Raw genomic sequence first — 21,850 nt, 5'->3', positions numbered from 1 at the left:
AGCAAATGCTCACATGTGAGAGAAAACCTGACCAAAGCTCTGCTCAGCCTGTGTTTCTGTCTGTCAGGGGAACATACAGAGATCCTGATCTCCTCAGGAGGTGAAGTCACACTGAATGAGATCAGACTCTGGTGCACCTCCTGCAGCATCTTTGCCTCCCCTTCAGCTCTCTCGCATGATACCGCCTCCTTCAGGACTCTGAACAGCAACCATCATTTATATGTTGAACTTTTCCTCAAAGTGGTTTATAAAAAGTCACATCAAGCTCTGCTGAGACGGATGATGAAGAAGAAAACTCCCTGAAAGAGCAGAGTGATGAAGATGAGACTAAGGGGCTCACTTTGAGCCCTGCAGTGAAACGATGTCTCTGCTGGTGTCTGTTGACCCACCTGATCAGGAAAAGGTCACCGAGGAGGAATGAAGCCTTTAATGTGACACGATGACATCACGCATCTGAAAAATCATCCTCTAGACAAACCAGACTTTGATCTGTGTCTCTGCTTCCTCTGGACTGTCTCATCATCACTGGACTGGATATAACACGGTAAAAGCCTGAGACACCAAAGTGGCACAGCAAACAAATAACGGCCCCCGAGTTCCAGGTTCTGTCCCAGAACTGACTGTGCTGACGGTGTGAGGTAGAACCAGACCTTTCTCAGCAGCATGTTGTGCCTCACTCCCGATCTTTAGATAAAGAAGCGAGTTTTTTAAAAATGATCTGATGTTCTTTACTCAATGTTCCTTTTTTATTTAGCTGCCTAAAGCAAACACTGTTTCCCATCAGCCCACAGCCCCTCGTAGGCTAATGCTAACACTTTAGCTTCACTGACATCTCGAAGGTTTTAACTTTTAATAGCAGCTGCTGCTGTGGAGCTAATTTGTGTCAGAATATGGAAAATAAACTCCAGGAGCTGCTGGAAGAAATGCTGAATGACAGATTGTATGAAGTCACAGAAACTAAACAGGAAGTGGACTCAGCTCTCTATCGCGCACTGAGATGGTACCTTGCTAACTTAATAATAATAATTTTAGATCTTAGACTTCTATTTATTCTGTAATGATCTCTCAGTGAGGTATATGGACACTTACTCCTGAAAGAAACTGGAAAAAAGTAAGCGTTAGTTAGTGCGTTAGCTAGCAAGATGCTAACTGAGATGCTAACTGAGATGCTAGCTGAACGGTCAGTGGACTTAGACGAGTTTGTACCTTCATCTCCTGACTGTGACAGAGGAGCTTACATTAATACGGCTAATATGCTACGATAGCTTCCTCTGTGGCTCTTCGTCCAATCAAAGCTCAGCTCTGGCAGGGCGGCTTGTTATTGGTCGACATTTGCGAGTCAGAGTTGGACTTGAAAACATACAAAGTTACTTTTTCGAATCTATGTTGATGTGAGTCTGACATTCTGTCTTTTTATTAAATAAGTGTACACGTTTTGAAAGCTCGTGTGTAAAGCAGAAGTGACTGAATTAATTTCACTGTTTTCCTTTCGAGAATTATTTAACATTTGAAACTAGCATAAAGATAATAACTTTAAAAAATATGAATAACTGACTAGATATTATGAGAATATTAGTTCAGATGTTCTGAATATACTAAAGCTGAATACATCATTGCCACGTGTTTCTGTAAAACCAAATAAAGTTTTTTAATGAATCTTTTGTACTCCAGGTCATCTGCCTCTCGTTGAAACTGAATATATTCTTAATATTAGTGTATGTGGAGGTTTGTGTTGTGACATTTGTCATGAAGTACATTTATTATAACGTGTCTGTTCAGTAATAATGTTTTCAGGAAGTGGAGATAAATCACAGCACTACAGACAGTGGTGGACCCTCAGGTGTCCATGAAAAACTGATGGATAAAAAAGTTTTTGTCATTATTATCATAGTTATTTTACAGCTACACTATAATTTATAATATTTGTGTTGTGTGACTTCAGCCATTGTTCATGGTGAACACTTTCTTATCTGAAGCAGAATGTGTTGTTCAGAGTATTATAGCAGCTATTTACATCTTCATGTAATAAATAAGAAATTCTCCTTTTTCTCTGATTTCTTATTTACCAGCAGCAGAATTTCTTTCCTGCTTCAGTTTGCTCGCTCCTGTCTCTGCTTCCATTGCTGAATATTTATAAATCAGGACATTAATATATAGATTTTTGTTTCATTTTGATTTGTTCATCGCTGCTGGAGATATTAAAGATCTTACACAATTAAAATGAGCTTCTTTTACATTTAAATTAATAGTATTTGAAGAGTAATATCATTATAAAAATCAAAGTATGTTCTAAACAGACGAACAACAAGGCGGACGTAGTCGTACACATGATTAATCACGAGAAAGTTTTTCTTGGAGCTTCCTTCGACCCATCAGAGAAACCTTTTTTTTTTGTCCTCAGTTGAAGATTATTCTCAAGAAGAACTGAGGCAAACACTGACACGTACTTCGCTCATACACTGAAGTACATCAGTTTCTACAACTTTCTACTTCCACTGCAGCTCAGAGGGAAATATCCTGCTCTTACTCCACTGCAGTTATTTAACTGTTGCAGTTAGCTTGATTTTACACATGAACTTATTGAATATAATGATTTGTTATAAAGACCTTCACAGGTGCTGAGTAGAGGCTGCACTTCTCAGGTAATACTTCCACTGGAGATGCAGTACACGTGTAGAGTGTTTTTACAGTGTGGTACTGCAGTAATGAATCTGAACACTGATCCACATCCTGTCAGAAACATCTGACTTTTATTTTGTCTCTTTGTTTCAGTCCAGCTGTGAAACTTTTTGAGATTTGTCGCCTCTTTGATTTGATGTTTCATGTGAAGCTAACGAGCCAGTAGCCTGACTGAACACGTGACTTTACCTCGTCTCCTCACTCAACTGATCCAACTGCGTTTTATTATTTGTCGGCAGGTGTCGCTGTTTGAGCGGAGGCGCGTTGTTTCCGGTCACGTGCTTCGTGTTTCCGGTGTGAGAGGTCAGGTTCCCTGTTTGAATGCGCTAACAGTAGTAGCTCGCGTTAGCTTAATGTTAGGTTTGTAGTTTTAAAGTGGTTGAATGTTCGTTTGCGGCTTTTTGTGAGCGAAGCTCGGCAGCAGCTTCAGAGGACGCAGGTACGAACTTCTTTCTCTTTATTCACACGTTGTTTGCCTGCTGTTAGCATGCTAACAGGCTAACTGCACTCTGGAGTTAGTTCCTCTGGAAACTCTTCTGACGGTCCGGACCGTCGCAGTCTCTGCAGCTGTCTGACGCTCCCAAGAACCGGTCCTGACTGGTCTGAGACCTGCTGGTGTGTCGGCAGGTTCGATCCTCTGCTGACTCTGCAGTTTAACAGCAGGATTAACACTGAACACAAGCTGATTACAAACTGACCCACCACACAGGAACTCCTGCACAACACAGCACAACAACAACACTGCACAACAACAACACAGCACAACATCTGACGGTCAGAGTGTGAAGCCATGACGTTTTAGAGATCTTCGTTTATGTGTCGTGGTGTTTCTGTTATTTTGTCCACCTGGCTCTGTTCTTTCACACTTGGATCACAGAGGTAATTAGCCAGCAGGTAAGTTGAGCCTGTTCTGCTGGTGTGAGGCTGATAGGTGACTGACCAGTCCCTCCACCTCCACCACGGATCCAGTCCAACTGGGCCTCTATTCACACTGATCTGGATCGGGACCAGAACGAACCAGAACCAGAGCTGCCTCTCAGCAGAGGAACCACTACTCTGATTTTAGATGAGAGCGTGTAAATGAGTGAGGAGTAAAATCCACAGTTCAGTGAATGAGACGATAAAACAGCCTCTGTGTGCATCTGTACGCTTCAAAATAAAACCAGTCCACATTCAGTTTGAGGCTCTGACACCTCTGAACTCTGACCTCATGTATCAACATTTGAGTTAGAAGCAGCAGATCAATGACTCGAGGCAGATTTAAAGAATCAGATAATAGAGAATCATTATATTAATGATTCTTCTGTCAGCTGAGCTGCAGAGCCGCTGCCTCACACTGAACTTTCCACCTGTCACAGGTGAACTGTAGGTGTGTATACTGCACTTCACTCAGCAGGTGTTCAGGCACACACTGCTCAGTCGGTCGTTTGTGTTTTGGCAGCACTCACGACGAGACTTGAACTTATTTACTTTTACTAACTATTCGATTAGTTAGAGTCTCTCTGGACTCAAATTCATTCAGAGGAAAAGCAGCAAATCAAACATTTGTTTGTTGCTTTCTGTGTCCAGAGTTGACCTGACAGCATGGAGTCGGAGCTGCTGATTGGGTGGCAGCAGGAGAAGGCGGAGCTTAAACAGGAAGTGTGTCGCCTGCAGGAGGAGCTGGCTGAGAGTCGAGCAGAGCGCGACGAGCTGGAGTCCAGGAGCAGAGCTCTCAATGACAGGGTGAGGAGGAGGAGGAGGAGGAGGAGGAGGAGGATTGTGTGAATATCAGGGTAAATCAAACCATTACATCTCTCTCTCTCTCTCTCTTTCCAGCTGTTCCAGTCAGTGTCTCCCTCGCTCGCCCTCTCTCTGCAATTGGAGGGTGAGCAGAGGGAGTGGAGGAGGAGGGTGAGGGAGGGGAGAGAGAGGGAGGCCAGACAGGCTCTGCTCATCCACCGACTGCAGAACAAGGTGTGTGTGCGTGTGTAGTATTTGTAGTATTAGTATAGTTATCAGTGCCAGCAGCTGTATCTTTAGTAGTAGCATCAGTGGCAGTAATATTAAAAGTACTGTTAATAGTAGTATTATTAGTCGTACAACATACAGTAGTAGCAGTATTAACAGCACAGCAGCAGCATCACTTTGTGATGAGGCTTCTTTATAAAGTTGTTTCTTAATTATTCAACATTTATTTTTCTGAATTAATTGTCTGAAAATAGTGAAAAGTCTCAGATGAAAATGCTACTTTCTTCATCTACTCCATTACTTTTATGGTGTACTTTTTACTCCATTACATACATGTGACAGCTTCAGTTATCTTACAGATTGTGATTGTTACACACAAACATATGAAGAGTTAATAAAATCTGATGTTTTGTTATAAATAAAACTACCCAGCAGTTTATACAAGTACATCTGAAACGATGAGTCACTTCATCGATAAAAGGAAACAACTTGGAAAAAAATTAGTTTTATTATTTTTCATTTTTCTGAGGCCGACTGATCGTCGGTACTTCAATAATTGTTTGAATTTTATCAAAACTACTCTTTTCAATACTACTTCATTTTGTTTTGGTACTTCATTGATACTCTCATCACTTGTTTTTCGGTACCTCGTTGCAGTACTGATGGGACTGATTGTGTCTGCAGGTGTTGGAGTACAGAGATCGCTGTCAGCACTTGAATCTTCAGCTGCAGGATGAACACACACAGCAGCTCAACACTGAGGTCTCACTTCACTACTACTACTACTACTACTACTGCTGCAGTACTACTATAGTACAGCCATTAAAGACACATGTTAACATGAACACTGAAGCTTTATCTGATAAAGAATTTGTGTTGAAATAAAAGGTTTGTCACTGTTACCAACCTTCAGTACTACACTGTTACTGCAGTAGTCCAGATGTTTGTGTACTGTGGTCTCACTGCAGTAGTCCAGATGTTTGTGTACTGTGGTCTCACTGCAGTAGTCCAGATGTTTGTGTACTGTCGTCTCACTGCAGTAGTCCAGATGTTTGTGTACTGTTGTCTCTCTGCAGTAGTCCAGATGTTTGTGTACTGTCGTCTCACTGCAGTAGTCCAGATGTTTGTGTACTGTCGTCTCACTGCAGTAGTCCAGATGTTTGTGTACTGTCGTCTCTCGGCAGCAGTCCAGATGTTTGTGTACTGTTGTCTCTCGGCAGCAGTCCAGATGTTTGTGTACTGTTGTTGTTGTGTTGTCTCATGTGTGTATTTGTTTTGCAGCGAAGGCTCAGAGATGAACACACTGACTCACTGGAGAGCGCCCTCATCAGGCTGGAGGAGGAACAGCAGAGGTGTGTATCGTGTGTATCATGTGTATCGTGTGCGCGCACGTGTCATTCTCACCTCTGTGTGTGTGTGTGTCTGTCTGTCTGTCTCTTCAGGTCTGGTGGCCTGGCAGATACAAACGTTTTACTGCGGGAGCAGCTCAGCCAATCAGAGCAGGCTAACCAGGCCCTGAGGGAGGACCTCCAGAAGCTGACTTGTGATTGGACAAGAGCTGTGGAGGAAGCGGAGCAGAGAGAGGCTGGTTGGCAGAGAGAGCGGGAGGTGTGCAGTTTGGTTTATACCTCTGGAATTGTTGTAGTATTTTAAGGTGGAATTTCTGACCAAGCTGTGTGTGTGTGTGTGTGTGTGTGTGCGTGTGTGTGTGCGTGCGTGCGTGTGTGTGCAGTGTCGATCAGGTCTTGTGGGTCAGCAGCAGGCTCGGTTGTTGTCAGCTTGGAGGTCTGTGATCGCTCTGAGACAACACTGTCACACCGTAAAAACCGCCGCCGACAGGTACGTGTGTGTGCGTGTGCACATGTGTGTGTGTGTTGCCTGAAAAATGACAGTGAGCAATGTTTTGTGGTGAATATGAGTTAATTGATCAACCTGTTGAGAGCTGATCGAGTTCATCGATCCAGTTAATTGATCCACCTGTCTCTCTCTCTCTGCAGGGATCTGTGGCAGTTGAGGGCGGAGTTTTCTCGTCTGTCCTCCTGTCTCCTGTCCAGCTGTGACTCCGTCTCCACCTCACTGAGGCTCAACACTCCTCCTATCAAGCCCTTCTCCCCTGTGCCTCCCCCTCTTCTCCCTTCGGACCCCCCTCCCCCTTCCTCCTCTCCTCCGTTGTCCTCCACCTTGGTCCTCCCTCCTCTGGACTCCTCATCATCTGTTCGTCCTCTTGTCTCCTCCCTTACCCTGGGAACCTTCACCTTAGGAGAGCTGGAGCACAATGAGGAGGAGGACACTGAGGAGGAGAAGCGGGGGAGGTGGGAGGAGAAGGAAGAAGAGCTTGCAGAGTTGAAGCTTCTTCATGAGAAAAACGTTTTCCAGCTGAATGAACGGTAAAACCGTCATCTTCATCTTCAGTTAGCAACTGAGCTAGCTAGCATGCTAACTAGCAGTTAGCTGACTGGTTGAGTCTGAACTCAGTCTCAGTCCTCTTTAGTTCTGGGTCAGTCGCAGTGTTCAGGTGTTCTGCTGCTCAGAGACAAACAGACTTCCAGTTCAGTCCAACGTGTTTCCTGTCTGTGTTTGTGAGCTCTCTGTCTCTCTCTGTCTTTCCCCCTGTCTGTCTCTGTCTCTCCCTGTCTGTCTGTCTTCCTGTCTGTCTCTGTCTCCCAGGGTTGTGGAGCTGTCTCGCTCACTGCAGGCTGAGGAGAGTCAGAGGGAGGAGAGAGAGAGAGAGGTGGAGAGACTTAGAGAAGCAGAGAGAAGCCTGCAGTCCGTCAGTCTGGCTGTGATCAAACTGGTGAGTGTTGAACATGAAGTTAGATCACTGAGAGGTCAGAGGTCAGAGGTCAGAGCGTGTTGTGTCTTCAGTCCAGGGTCCTGAGCAGCAGCAGCAGCAGCAGCAGCAGCAGGGCTTCATGTGTCTCCTCAGACGGCGTCCTCAGTCTGGATCTGGCCTCCCTGCTGTCTGTCCTGTCTCACGCTGAGAGCGCTCTGCAGTGGAGACACGAGGAACTGCAGGTCAGTTTCACTCGCGCACACACACACACACACACACACACACATACAAATACACACATGCACGCATCGCACACACGCTGCACCCACCATCAAAGGGCATAAAGATGTTAGTGTGTGTGTGTGTGTGTGTGCGTCTGTGTGCATCTGTGTGTGTGTGTGTCAGGGGGCGGAGCTGTCTCTGCGGCGACGCAGCGAGGAGATGTCAGCACTGCAGCTGCGACTGAAACAGCTGGAGGACGACAACCAGGAGCTGCACACACACACGCAACACACACAGCTTGAGCTCACACACACTCTGGACACAGTGAGCAGGTACTCACACACACACACACACACACACACACACACACACACTCATCACCTTAATAAAAAGGCATTTAATGTTCATATTAAATCTTTACTGTAGATTTTGAGCACATGACATTAAACAGTAGATTAAAAGAAGTGAGTTTGACAAAAAAACAGGAAGTACATCAAAATACTGTAAAACAAGTTAAAACAAAATAAAACAAAGTTTAAAATTAAAGCAAACAAACAACTGTGTGTGTGTGTGTTATTGTGTGTGCGCGCGCTTGTGTGTGCATGTGTGTGTCTGCGTGTGTGTCTCAGGGAGCGGGAGACGTCGTCCCTGCTGCGGCTGCAGGTGGAGGAGGTGCAGAGGAGGGTGGAGGAGGTGCAGAGAGAGAACGACAGGCTGAGGAGGGACAGGGACAGACAGGAGGAGAGAGGCAGACAGCTGGAGGCAGAAACACACAGACGGTATCATGAAGGTTTCCTGCTGCTCGTCCTGGGACTGAACTCCAGTCATCATGTTATTAGAAGTTTTAGACAGCGGGGACGTCGCCACGCATCACTGACGTCACCGTCACTACGTTTCAGTTCCTGCTGGTTTTCATTGACATCCTTCATCAAGTGCAGATTTGAGGCACTTTTCAAAGTTTGAAAGTCATTTTCTAATGATGAGATAATATTTACCGCAGGCTTCAGTGATGTTTTCATGGAGTTCCTGGTGAACTGATGTTGGAGCCGTGTCGCTGTCTGATCCTTTACACGCTGAACTGCTTCTGTTTCAGAGTTGAGACTGAACTGTTGGAGAACGTCCAGCTGACTGAGAGAGAAACTCTCCACCAGATGGAGATTCACACTCTGAAGGTGACGTTCAGCGTCGTTACTGCTGCTTACAGCGGCTTCATGTCCTACGCTGACAGAAGCTTTACTCCTTTTCTCCATCTTCCTGTAGGGGGCGTTGGAGAGGCAGCAGTTGGACAGACAGAGGGCAGAAGACGAGGCTGCGGACGCCAGAGATGCTCTGCAGAAGGTACAGTTTGTAGCCCCCATCAGCTCAGCTGCTGACGACTGAAGGCACTATGTGTGAAATATATTTGTCTTCCTGGTGGCCCCTGATTGGCTGACGCAGCAGGCTGAGAGTAACTGGACGATTGAGTAGAACAATAGAACACCACCTCTACAGCCATCAGATGAAGTGTTCCCCTCTGACCTCTGCTGGAGTAGAAGTAGAAAGTGACATGAAAAGACTCAAAGTGCAAGTACCTCAAAATGTACTTTAGTTCTGCAGTTGAGTAAAAGTACTTAGTTACATTCCAGCTCTGGGTCTTCGTCGGCGGCCGCCATCATTTCAATCTTGGTATGTATTCGTTTGTATGGTATCCCCCCCCCCCCCCCCCGCTTTGTCTCCCCCATTCAGTCCAGGGAGTGTGTGTTGCGTCTCTCGTCCTCTGAGTGTGTGCTGAAGCGAGATGTGGAGGAGGGACGGGACGCTCTGGACAAGATGGCCGCCCTGAACTCGGCTCTGGCCTCGGACAAGAGAGACCTGAACAAACAGCTGCTGCAGGTACCGCTGCTCGCTCGACCTCGCTCTCCCTCTGACTCTCTGTATGAGATGCTGCCTGGCTCAGAGGCTCCAGAGAACGTCCTCACATGTGTCTCTGTTTCCAGATGGAGTGTGAGCTGTCAGACAGCCAATCACAGCTGCAGGCTCTGAGGTCAGAGGTCAGCTCTCTGCAGAGGGAGGTCAAAACCCTCAACCTGGACTGCAGCCAGCTCAGGTGAGTTTGATTTCCACAACAGGTTTGTAGATGAGTCCTTAATCCTGAATACAAACCATTAATCCTGAATACAAACCATTAATCCTGAATATTAACCATTAATCCTGAATATTAACCTTTAATCCTGAAAACAAACCATTAATCCTGAATATTAACCAATAATCCTGAATATTAACCATTAATCCTGAATATTAACCATTAATCCTGAATATTAACCAATAATCCTGAATACAAACCATTAATCCTGAATACAAACCATTAATCCTGAATATTAACCATTAATCCTGAATATTAACCTTTAATCCTGAAAACAAACCATTAATCCTGAATATTAACCAATAATCCTGAATATTAACCATTAATCCTGAATATTAACCATTAATCCTGAATATTAACCTTTAATCCTGAAAACAAACCATTAATCCTGAATATTAACCAATAATCCTGAATATTAACCATTAATCCTGAATATTAACCATTAATCCTGAATATTAACCATTAATCCTGAATATGAACCATTATTCCTAAATACAAACCATTAATCCTGAATATTAACCATTAATCCTGAATATTAACCTTTAATCCTGAAAACAAACCATTAATCCTAAATATTAACCATTAATCCTGAATATGAACCATTATTCCTAAATACAAACCATTAATCCTGAATATGAACCATTAATCCTGAATATGAACCATTATTCCTAAATACAAACCATTAATCCTGAATATTAACCATTAATCCTGAATATTAACCTTTAATCCTGAAAACAAACCATTAATCCTAAATATTAACCTTTAATCCTGAATATTAACCATTATTCCTAAATACAAACCATTAATCCTGAATATTAACCAATAATCCTGAATATTAACCATTAATCCTGAATATTAACCTTTAATCCTGCATATTAACCTTTAATCCTGAATACAAATAATTTATCCTGTATACAAACCATTAATCCTGAATATTAAGATTTAATCCTGAATATTAACCTTTAATCCTGAATATTAACCTTTACTCCTGAATGCAAACCATTAATCCTGAATATTAACCATTAATCCTGAATACAAACCATTAATCCTGAATACAAACCATTAATCCTGAATGCAAATCAGTAATCCCGAATACAAAACCTTTAACCCATTACATTAAACTTTTAATCCTAAATATAACCCCTTTAATCTGTAAATATTGAAAATGTGCTTTTTGATTCCTAATGTAAACGTTTAATCCAGAATATAAACGCCTGATAAACCTTTAATGCTTTCACAGAAATGGTTTTGGTCTTGTTGTTTAGAGCTCAGAGAGAGGCGGAGGCCGACATCATCTGTCAGCTGAGAGAAAGGGAGAGAGAGACGGAGACGCTGATGGAGGAGAAGGAGAGACAGTTGGTCTCCCTGATGGAGGAGAAAGAGAGGGATGGAGGTCAGATGGAGGAGGTAAAGAGGAGCTAGTGACAGTCATGTGACAGTGATACACCTGCATGACGTGTCATGTGTAATGCCTGTGTGTGGTCCTCAGCTGTCCTCCCAGCATGCCTCTGTGTCCGGGGAGCTGAAGGAGGCGCGGGAGCAGCTGCGGCAGGCGGCGGAGGAGCTGAGGAGGAGAGACAGAGATCAGGAGGAACAACACAGGGAGAGCAGGAGGATGCAGGAGGAGCGGGACAGCCTGCAGAGACACAGGGTGCAACTGGAGGAGGAGCTGCAGGAGCTCAGGTACGAACACACCTGAGCACATGGTTACGAGCCGCTTGTCCTGCTTAATGTCTCTAAACATGTTTAACTCACCTGAATATCTAAACCTGGTCCAGTCCTCAGGGGCTGCGGGGCTGTACATAACCGTAACACATGAACTGTTGATGCGGCTCGTAAACATACTGTACGCTCGCTCTCTTCCTCTGCAGGTCTCTGTCAGTGTCGCTCCACCAGCAGCTCAGCCAGCAGCAGAAGCAGCTCTCACAGGTGGAGGTGGACAGATGTCAGCTGCACACACACATCCACACCCTGCAGCAGGCCAAAGAAGCCTTACATGGTCAGTGTGTGAGTGTGTGTGTGTGTGTGTGTGTGTGTGTGTGTGTGTGTGTGTGTGTGTGTGTGTGTGTGTGTGATGACATGTACACAGAACAGACCAACACAGTACAGTTACAGTATGAACTCTCAGAATGACTCAGGTGGACTGTAAACATACCTGAGAGAACTGAGCAACTTTCAAATGGGACACTATTAACAGAAGTTATAGTAGTGGTATTAGTACTATTAACAGTAGTTATAGTAGTGGTATTAGTACTATTAACAGTAGTTATAGTAGTGGTATTTGTACTATTAACAGTAGTATTAGTAGTGGTATTAGTACTATTAACAGTAGTTATAGTAGTGGTATTTGTACTATTAACAGTAGTTATAGTAGTGGTATTTGTACTATTAACAGTAGTATTAGTAGTGGTATTAGTACTATTAACAGTAGTTATAGTAGTGGTATTTGTACTATTAACAGTAGTATTAGTAGTGGTATTAGTACTATTAACAGTAGTTATAGTAGTGGTATTTGTACTCTTAACAGTAGTATTAGTAGTGGTATTAGTACTATTAACAGTAGTTATAGTAGTGGTATTTGTACTATTAACAGTAGTATTAGTAGTGGTATTAGTACTATTAATAGTAGTTATAGTAGTGGTATTTGTACTATTAACAGTAGTATTAGTAGTGGTATTAGTACTATTAACAGTAGTTATAGTAGTGGTATTTGTACTATTAACAGTAGTATTAGTAGTGGTATTAGTACTATTAGCAGTAGTTATAGTAGTGGTATTTGTACTATTAACAGTAGTATTAGTAGTGGTATTAGTACTATTAGCAGTAGTTATAGTAGTGGTATTTGTACTATTAACAGTAGTATTAGTAGTGGTATTAGTACTATTAGCAGTAGTATTAGTAGTGGTATTAGTACCAGCAGCAGTAGTATTAGTATTGGTATTAGTACTATTAACAGTAGTATTAGTAGTGGTAGTAGTACCAGCAGCAGTAGTATTAGTAGTGGTATTAGTACTATAAACAGTAGTATTAGTAGTGGTATTAGTACTATTAGCAGTAGTTATAGTAGTGGTATTTGTACTATTAACAGTAGTATTAGTAGTGGTATTAGTACTATTAGCAGTAGTATTAGTAGTGGTATTAGTACCAGCAGCAGTAGTATTAGTATTGGTATTAGTACTATTAACAGTAGTATTAGTAGTGGTAGTAGTACCAGCAGCAGTAGTATTAGTAGTGGTATTAGTACTATAAACAGTAGTATTAGTAGTGGTATTAGTACTATTAGCAGTGGTATTAGTGCTAGCAGCAGTAGTATTAGTAATGGTATTAGTACTATTAACAGTAGTATTAGTAGCGGTATTAGTACTATTAACAGTAGTATTAGTAGTAGTATTAGTACCAGCAGATGCGATGTTTGTGTTTATTATTCTGCTTTCTGTCTGAAGGAGAGATCGAGTGTCTGAGAGGAGAGCTGGAAGGAGCAACAGCCGGGAGAGGAGAGGAGAGGGAGAGGAGAGAGAGGAGCGAGGAGCAAAGGGACGTGCTGAGAGAGGAGATGGAGAGACTGACGAAGGAGGCGGAAGAGCTGAGGAGGAGGAGGAGGGAAGAAGAAGAGGAAAGGAAGGAGGAGAAGGAGGCCTGGCAGAGAGAGAGAGAGGCTCTGAGTGAGGAGCTGGGGATGAGGGACGGAGAGGTGGAGGCACTGAGGAGGCGCATAGATGGACTGACAAAGGAGAAGGACGAGAGATTAAGAGAGGAGGTGACCGAGAGGGAGGCGCGAATCAGCCACATGACAGAGAATATACAGCGGGCAGAGGGAGAGAAGAAGAGACTAGAGGAGGAGGTGAAGAGACTAGAGGAGGAGGTGAAGAGAATGGAGGTCAGGGTAAGAGAGGAGGAGGTGCAGAGGGAGGAGGAGATTGAGGCACTCTGTGACCGGATAGAGAGATTAGAAAGAGAGAAGGAGGAGAGGGAGGGGGAGATGGAGCGACTGAGGAGTGAGGCGGAGGAAGAGGTGGAGAGATGGAGGAGGAGGGTGGAGGAGGAGATAAACAGACTGACAAAGGAAACATCCAAACTGAAGGAGGACAGAGAGGAGGAATGGAGAGTGAAGGAAGGACTGCGAGATGAAGAAGAGGAGAAGAGGAGGAGCAGAATGGAGGAGCAGGTAGAGCGACTGAGGACTGAAGCGAGGAGAGCAGAGGAGGAGGTGGAGAGGCTGAAGGAGAAGGTGGGAGAGGTGGAGCTGCTCAGGGTGAAGCTGAACGTAGCCAAGGAGGAGTGTGAGGAGATGAAGGAGGAGGTGGAGCGGCAGGAGCGCAGTCTGGAGCGACAGATTAGCGCTGTGAGGGAGAGGGAGGAGGAGGTGGAGGAGCTGAAGGACCGGCTGAGGCTGGTGGAGAAGCGGGAGGAAGAGGGGGCAAGGGAGCATCAGGAGGTGAACGACAAACTGCTACAGAGGGAGGCGAGGGTGGAGCAGCTGGAAGCGCTGCTGAAAGAAACCTGGATGCTCCTGGAGAAAGAGAGGAGGGAGGGAGGAGAAAAAGACAACAGGATCTCCTCTCAGGCCATGGAGCTGCAGGAGGCCCGGGCCAAGAGTGAGGGAGCCAGGAGGAGAGCCAGAGAAAGGGAGGAGACCCACGACAGGCTGGAGGAGGAGGTGAAGGAGTGGAGAGAGAAGGCAGAGCAGAATGCGAGCGAGGCGGCAAAGCTCAAACATATCCTGAAGGAGCAAGAGGAGGAGATGCAGCAGCTAAGAGCCATGCTGGAGGAGAGGGAGGAGGAGGGGAGAGAGAGGGAGGTGCTGAGGAGAGCAGAGGTGGACAGGAGGAGGACCCTGAACAATAAGCTGAAGGAGGTGGAAGAGGAGAAGCGGAGACTCGAGGAAAAAGTGAGGGAGGTGGAAGAGGAGTGTGAGGAAGAGAGGGAGGCCCTGAGCAGAGCCAAGGAGGAGAGGAGGAGGTTGGAGGACAGATGGGAAGAGAAGGAAAAGGAGGTGCAGGAGTTAAGGAGGACAGAGAAGGAGAAGAGGAGAATTGAAGACAAACTGAAGGAGATGGAGGAGGGAAGGAAGCGAGAGGAAGAGGTGCTGAGAAGGGTGAGGGAGGAGAAGAGGAGGCTGGAGGATGAGCTGATAGAGAAGGAGAAAGAAATGGAGGGACAGGGGGCGATACTGAGGAATAAAGAGGAGGAGAGGAGGAGGCTGGAGGGTGAGTTGATGGAAGTGAAAGAGGAGCAAGGGAGACTGATGGAGTCTAAGAGAACCCAACACCTCCTGTTGGAGGAGAGAGGGAGGTCCAGAGAGAGAGAACTGGAGGAAGAGAAGGCAGGACTCTCTGTGGAGCTGAGGAGGAGGGAGAGGGAGGTGACAGCTCTAAGAGAGGAGGTACAGAGGGAGAGAGATAAGGCACAGGAGGAGCTGAGGAAGCGGAGAGAGGAGGTGTCTGTACTTAGAGAGGAGGTATTAAGGGAACAATCTGTGCTGAAGGAGGAGCTACAGGAAAAGCTGAGGATGACTGAGGAGGTGACAGTTCTCAGAGAGGAGGTGAAAAGAGAACAAAGGGATAAAAAGGCGGCACAAGGGGAGCTGGTGACGCTCAGAGAGGAGGTGCAGAAGGAGAGGAGGCAGAGCGAGGAGATACAGGGGGAGCTCAGGAGGACTAAGAGTGAGCTGACAGTCATCACAGAGGAGGTCCAAAGGGAAGAACAGGAGAAGGAGCAGGTACAAGAGAAGTTAGCAAGGACGGAGAAGGAGGTGATAACTCTCAGAGAGGAGGTGCAGAAGGAGCAGACAAACAGAAGGGAGGCCCAGGAGGAGTTGAGGCAGAGGGAGAGGGTGCAGGAGGAGCTGAGGAGGAGTGAGAGGGAAGTGTCTGTCCTTAGAGAGGAGGTACAAAAGGAACAAAGGGAGAAGAAGGATACAAAGGAGGAGCTGATGAAGAGGGGGGAAGAGGTGACAGCTCTCAGAGAAGAAGTGCAGAAGGAGCAGAGGAGGAGGGGGGAAGCCCAGGAGGAGCTGAGAGGAGTGCTGCAGAGTGCGGAGGTGATGGAGGAGAAGCTGAGCTCCCTGCAGACTCAGGTACAGTCAGTAGATTTATAGTCACACTGATCTTATATGAATATCAGATTCTCACTGACTGGAGGTCTGTTTCTACAGACTGACTGACTCCTCCTCCTCCTGCTCATTGATCAGCTCACTGTGAACCTGGAGGTCGTCCTGAACGCCTCCTCAGATTGTCTGCGCCGCTCGTTAGCGCTCGTTCATGATGCATTGTGGGAAATTTTTCTCATATAAAAACATCACATCGTGGTCACAGTGAAGCTCAGGAGCAGGATGACCTGAAGGTGGCGCTGGAGGAAGAATTATGTTGTCAGCTTATTGATTATGGTTATTGATTGATTTATTGTTTTTTTAAAGGGACAGTGCACATGAATGTGATCATTTCTAAACATTAAATATTAACATGACATCATACATGACACCTGGTGCCTCACAGAGGCTCATAATACAGGAGAAAAGCAATGGAATGAAACATGGAAACAGAAGCTCAGACAGGAAGTACAACACATCAACACAAAATAAAAGCAGGTGGTCAGAGAACCTGCAGCTTCCTGCAGGCAGGCTGCGATAGAGCGCCCCTCTGTGGCCACGTCAGAAAAATCCCACTGCTTTAAACAGCCTCAGCTCGACTCAATGCTAACGTTAGCATGCTAGCTGCTCAGTGCTGACATGTTGACATTTGGCTCGTCACACGTGGTTAGCGTGTTAGCATGTCAGTTCTCTGCGTGTGTTTCAGGTGTCTGATCTGAGTCGGAGTAGGGAGCGAGTGAGGCAGGAGGTGAAGGAGAAGGAGGAGGAGAAGCAGCAGATGAAGGAGGGTCTGAGGGCCGCGCTGGAGGAGATGACCAAGCTGAAACTCCTCCTGCAGGTACAGCACCTCCTGCTGGACTCAGTGAGACCTGCAGTGTGATTTCTTCATCGTGTACTAACAAACCTCCTGCTGTTTAGGAGAGCCACACAGAGGGGGAGCGTCTGAGGAGCGCTTTGAAGGAGGAGAAGGAGAAGATGGAGACATTCAGAGAGGAGAAGCTGCACACTGTCAGGGAGGAGGTGCTACGAGAGAGGGAGGAGGCAGAGGAGCTGAGAGCCAGAGCCAAGGCCCTGGAGAGGAGGAGGAGGGAGATGACAGAGGAGCTGGAGGAGGCTCGACAGGCAAAGGAGAAGGCGGAGGAGAAGAGGAGGGAGGTGGAGGACCAGTGGAAAAGCAAAGTGGAAGAGATGGAGAAGGAGCAGGAGGTGAAGCTGAAAGCGCTGTCGAGAGAAATCGAGATGCTGAAGGAGACTGAGAAGGAGTGGAGGTCCAGGTTGGAGGAGGCTAAGAAGGAGGTGGAGGAGAGCTGGGCCGAGCTGAGTCGGGTCAGAGCCACGATGGCCATGTTGGAGGAGCAGAAAACACAGATCTCCTCCCCAGCTGCCGAGGGAGTGAGAGAAAGGAGGACAGGCCAAGAGACGGATGAGAAGGAGAGAGGAGGAGGAGCAGGAGCAGAGGTGAGCTTTTCCTTTTCTACAGTTCATAGAAACTCCTGCAGAAAGTACCTGACGTCTAAATGTTTCATGGTTTGTTTCCTGAGGAGGAGGAGGAGGAGGAGGAGCAGATCTCCTCTCTGCTGCAGGAGAAAGAGGAGATGAGGAGGCTGCTGAGGCAGAGAGAAGCTGAGGTATTCCATTCATGCATTCATGTTACTGATCCAAGATTGATCACATATCAGTGTTTTCTTCATGACTGATTATAGAAACATGTAGAAGTGAGACGGGTCAGAGGTCAAAGGTCAGAGGTCAAAGGTCAGCAGCCACACTGTGAACTGATCATTACAGCATCAGATAAACAGGAAGCTGTTCATGTTGATCTGTTCACTGATCTGTTAGTGACCTGTTTATTAATAGATCAGTCAGTTTGAGAAGAAGCTTCACTCAGACGGTGGACTGACCCGTCTCTCAGCACCCCCTGGGGGCGGGGGGGGGGCGTCTGTTTAGAGACGTGCAGACGTTCTCTTTGTGATTTGTGCAGCTGATCGTGTTTTCTTGTCGTTTGTCGTTGTGAAGGTGTACGCTCTCACTCAGAGGACGGAGGAGCTAGAGAAAGACAGGGATCGTGTCCGATTGGCTCTGGAGCGAACTGAGGCAGCTATGATTGGCTACAGGGAGAGAGCCCACCAACAGGAGCAGAGCCCGGGGGCGGGGTCTAACCCAGATGAGGTCAGTGTGTCTCCGATTGGCAGGTTTGTCAGGTTCAGCCAGAAAAGCTGACTGCAGCACTAGGACTGTTTTTTACACCTGAACTTCCTGAACACCTGACTGAGGTGTGTGTGTGTGTGTGTGTGTGTGTGTGTGTGTGTGTGTGTGTGTGTGTGTGTGTGTGTGTGTGTGTGTGTGTGTCAGCAGCGTGTGGGGGAGCGACTGGTGGTTCTACAACGTCTGGTGGCTGAACTGGAGCTGGAACTGAAACGACTGAACAAGAAGAACTCTCACCTGGAAGATCAGAAAGAAAAACTGAAGAGAGACAGAAACACACTGAGAGACACACTGAGACAGGTAAACTCACACCCACTGAGACAGGTATATACACACATACACACACATACTGAGACAGGTGTATACACACACACACTGAGACATGTACACTAACAAACACACTGAGAGACACACTGAGACAGATATACACACACACACACACACTGAGACAGGTGTATACACACTCACACTGAGAGACACACTGAGACAGGTACACACACTGACACACCTTGAGACAGGTAAACTCACACCCACTGAGACAGGTATATACACACATACACACACACACTGAGACATGTACACTAACAAACACACTGAGACATGTACACATGTATATATATATATATATACACACACACACACACACACACAGAGGTATATATACACACACACACACACACACACACCTTGAGACACACACACACAGATATGTTGACACAAGTATACACACTGAGACAGGTATATACAGAGAGAGAGAGAGACAGGTATACACACGCTGAGACAGATACAACACACACACACACACTGTGACAGGTACACACGCACACACACACTGTGACAGGTACACACGCACACACACACACACACATACAGTGAGACAGGTATACACACATAAAGAGACAGGTACACACACACTGAGACAGGAACACAAACACACACACAGTGAGTTGTGTTTGAGTCTGTTGTGTATTTCATTTTGTTTGCTTGATGTTTGTTTCAGGTGGAGGAAGAACGTTCAAGGTTCAGACAGCAGCTGACTGACAGCAGCAGATCTCAGGTGAGACACTCACACAGACACACAAACAGGTATGTCATTATGTGTGTGTGTGTGTGTAAAGTTGTTGTTTGTTCAGGAGTGTGGAGACACCACAGAAGAAGAACACCTGAGGACCAGAGTGATGGAGCTGGAAGGCCAGGTGAGTCCACCACAGAAGAAGAGTTTCAGATGTTGTGAGCTGTCAGGTGGATGCTGATCATGTCACTGTGTGCCCCCCCCCCCCCACCCCTCAGGTGAGTCAGCTCCATCTCTCATTGGCCGTGGATCAACAGCATAAGGCGGAGTTTATCCAGGAGTCCTCCAGAAACAGCCAATGGCTACTGTCTCTGAGAAACGACCTCACCGACTCGCTGGCCGCTGTCACACGCTGTCCAATCCCATCCGTCCTGGAATCTGAGACGCAGCGATTGGACCGCAGCCTGAGGGAGGAGGAGCTTAGGATGTCCCTCAGCCAATCATAATAATAACTCTTAACTGAAGCTTCGGACCAAAAACTTGAAAATTTAAAAACTTTACAGGCTCAAAGGCAGCCTGCTGTGTCCTGTCGCCATGGAAGCAGCTTGATGTTTCCCTCAACACAACGTGCGTTTTAGAGCTGTCATCTCATTGGTTGCAGCTGTGTCTGATGAAAGCGTGACGCAGGCTGCGTTCAGGAACCGTCGGACAGTCGATCCGAACTGATCGATTTATTGGTGACGGGCGATTCTGTCTGAGTGGCTGAAGGAACTCGTGAGCTACGAGTCGCTGAGCTCAGCTCGCTCAGGTCCAGGTTCTGTCTTTTCTCAACCTGAGAAAACTTTGACCTGGACTTCAGAGACTTTTTAAAGTGTTCGTGTGTTTCAGAGAAGACAAACTGTTCAGGCGTCACATCGAAGGTAAAATGTTTGCAGAGTTATTTATTGTTGTGTTTTTGTATTTATTGTATTTTCATTTCTGTCTGACCCCTGAGCCACGACACACTACATTTCCCATGATCCTCCAGTCTGGCTCAGGTGAAGGTCAGAGTACAGCTGTGTGTGTGTGAAGTTCAATAAAGACCAGAGTTTTACTTTTTAATGTGATTATTTCTGAACATCGATAAATCATGAACAGAATGCTGTGAGACCCTCCAGGTCTGGGTTCTGGTCTGCTGGTCGGAGACGGTGAAACCACAGATGGGGTGTCGGTTCATTTATACACACAGAGAATGATTGAGGCCCTCATGCTGTCAGTCAGCGTGGTCGATGGCGACCGATCCAAAGAGCCAGTTCGGTACGTCATCGAGGGTTAGGGTGAGACCGAAAACCACTTTGAGCTGAAAGTCCAGCTCGTCCACCACCGGCTGCTCTCACACGCTGAAGAGGTGAAGCTGTGATGTAGCTTCAGAGACTGGAAGCAGGTCACAGTGTGAAAATAACCCCAGCTTCTCTGATGTGTGCCTCTCCTGATAGAAGTTACATAAAGTTATTATTATTCTAACATTAACTCTGTGTGTGTGTGTGTGTCCTAAAACAAACACGATCCTCCTGATGACTGAAACCTTTCACACCTGTTTCCAGAAGGGTCACATGAGCCAAAGGTGTGAAGCGCTAACGAGCACCAACATAAACACATGATGTAATCACTGCAGGTCACAGACAACAACAAAGCAACACGTGATGTAATCAATGCTTAAAGGGCCAGTTCATCCAAAACACACACACACACACACACACACACACACACACACACACACACACACAAGCATTAAATCACTCTGTTTTGTTTTAATGTACACAAACATACAAAAATTCATTCGCACACTCACACACATGAAATGAACCTATACATTATCTCTGTAGTTTAACCTTTGATGTCTTCAACCTGCAGAGGGAACCAGAACCGCGTCAACTTTAGCAGCTAAACATGCTAACAAATGTAGCAACCTGTTAAAAACAGCTCCGAGCCAGCAGCGACTGAGCATCCGACCTGCACGTTGATGTGTTCACAGCGTTCCCACAACATGACATGAGTAATAAAATGCTATGATCCTGAACAGAACTGAGCCTGTCACATGGTAAGTGGACACCTGCATAGGTAGAACAGTGCTGCGCCATTAATTCAGCTCACACAAACGAGCGTCTCAGGCTGCGTCCACACTGATGGCTTTTCTTTTTAAACGTCCAGATTTCAAACGCTGCTCCTGCCGTCACTTCATTCGTCATGCAGCAGGTGGACGTACACCTGTATAGACGTATTTCTGCAGGACAGAAAAGCCACTGACAGCTCAGATTGTTGTTCTGTGACTGACAACATGGGAGATCAGGGAGGTGATGTTCTGTGGGGAGCAGGTGCGCGAGGGTGAACAGACTCGGGTCCGGCGGCTGGATTTATCTTGGGTTTACAACCCAATGTGTATTATAGCAAACGCTAATACGAATCCATCACCAAAACAGCACAAACGAGCAGCAGTGGACAGCAGAGGAGCCTGTCAGGGAGAGACAGGGAGCTGTCAGACAGCCCACAGTCAGAGCTAAGGGGGGGGCGTGTCCCGGGTCCTGCTCTCCACCATGTCACAGGGCAGGCTTAACCTCGCCATGCTCTCCATTGAGCGTGATTTCACTGATGTTATAAATGACTTTGCTGTCAAAAAATCTTGGCTCATCACTGTTTGAGGGCTTGATAACCCCCGGGATGTGGAGGGGGCGGCATAGGATGTTTAGTTATACTGTTTTGTTGCTTAGCAGGCAGGCATAGCTCTCTCAGTTGTTTTGTAGCCTACAGGGGACAAAAGATGGA

General features: G+C 46.2%; 1 protein-coding gene across 1 annotated transcript; it reads left to right on the top strand.

Moving 5' to 3' along the window:
• The first annotated feature begins 2,981 nt into the window (after window positions 1–2,981).
• On the top strand, window positions 2,982–20,142 carry si:dkey-230p4.1 (trichohyalin). Its single transcript, XM_041950094.1, has 29 exons — window positions 2,982–3,118; window positions 4,249–4,404; window positions 4,498–4,635; window positions 5,314–5,391; window positions 5,911–5,981; window positions 6,072–6,237; window positions 6,362–6,468; window positions 6,627–7,016; window positions 7,297–7,423; window positions 7,495–7,644; window positions 7,808–7,956; window positions 8,254–8,403; window positions 8,718–8,796; window positions 8,885–8,962; window positions 9,350–9,496; window positions 9,601–9,710; window positions 11,012–11,153; window positions 11,236–11,429; window positions 11,618–11,745; window positions 13,190–14,739; window positions 14,797–15,822; window positions 16,541–16,672; window positions 16,753–17,292; window positions 17,379–17,462; window positions 17,848–18,000; window positions 18,184–18,336; window positions 19,037–19,093; window positions 19,170–19,232; window positions 19,327–20,142. Exons 2-29 carry the CDS (start codon window positions 4,264–4,266, stop codon window positions 19,552–19,554), a joined length of 6,531 nt encoding a protein of 2,176 aa, XP_041806028.1. The 5' UTR covers window positions 2,982–3,118; window positions 4,249–4,263; the 3' UTR covers window positions 19,555–20,142.
• The last annotated feature ends 1,708 nt before the right edge of the window (window positions 20,143–21,850 follow it).

This window comes from Chelmon rostratus, chromosome 13, assembly GCF_017976325.1.
Source record: "Chelmon rostratus isolate fCheRos1 chromosome 13, fCheRos1.pri, whole genome shotgun sequence".
Classification (NCBI taxonomy): Eukaryota; Metazoa; Chordata; class Actinopteri; order Chaetodontiformes; family Chaetodontidae; genus Chelmon; species Chelmon rostratus.
Note: the sequence above shows the minus strand (reverse complement) of the source record. Positions and strands in the feature narration are given on the sequence as shown.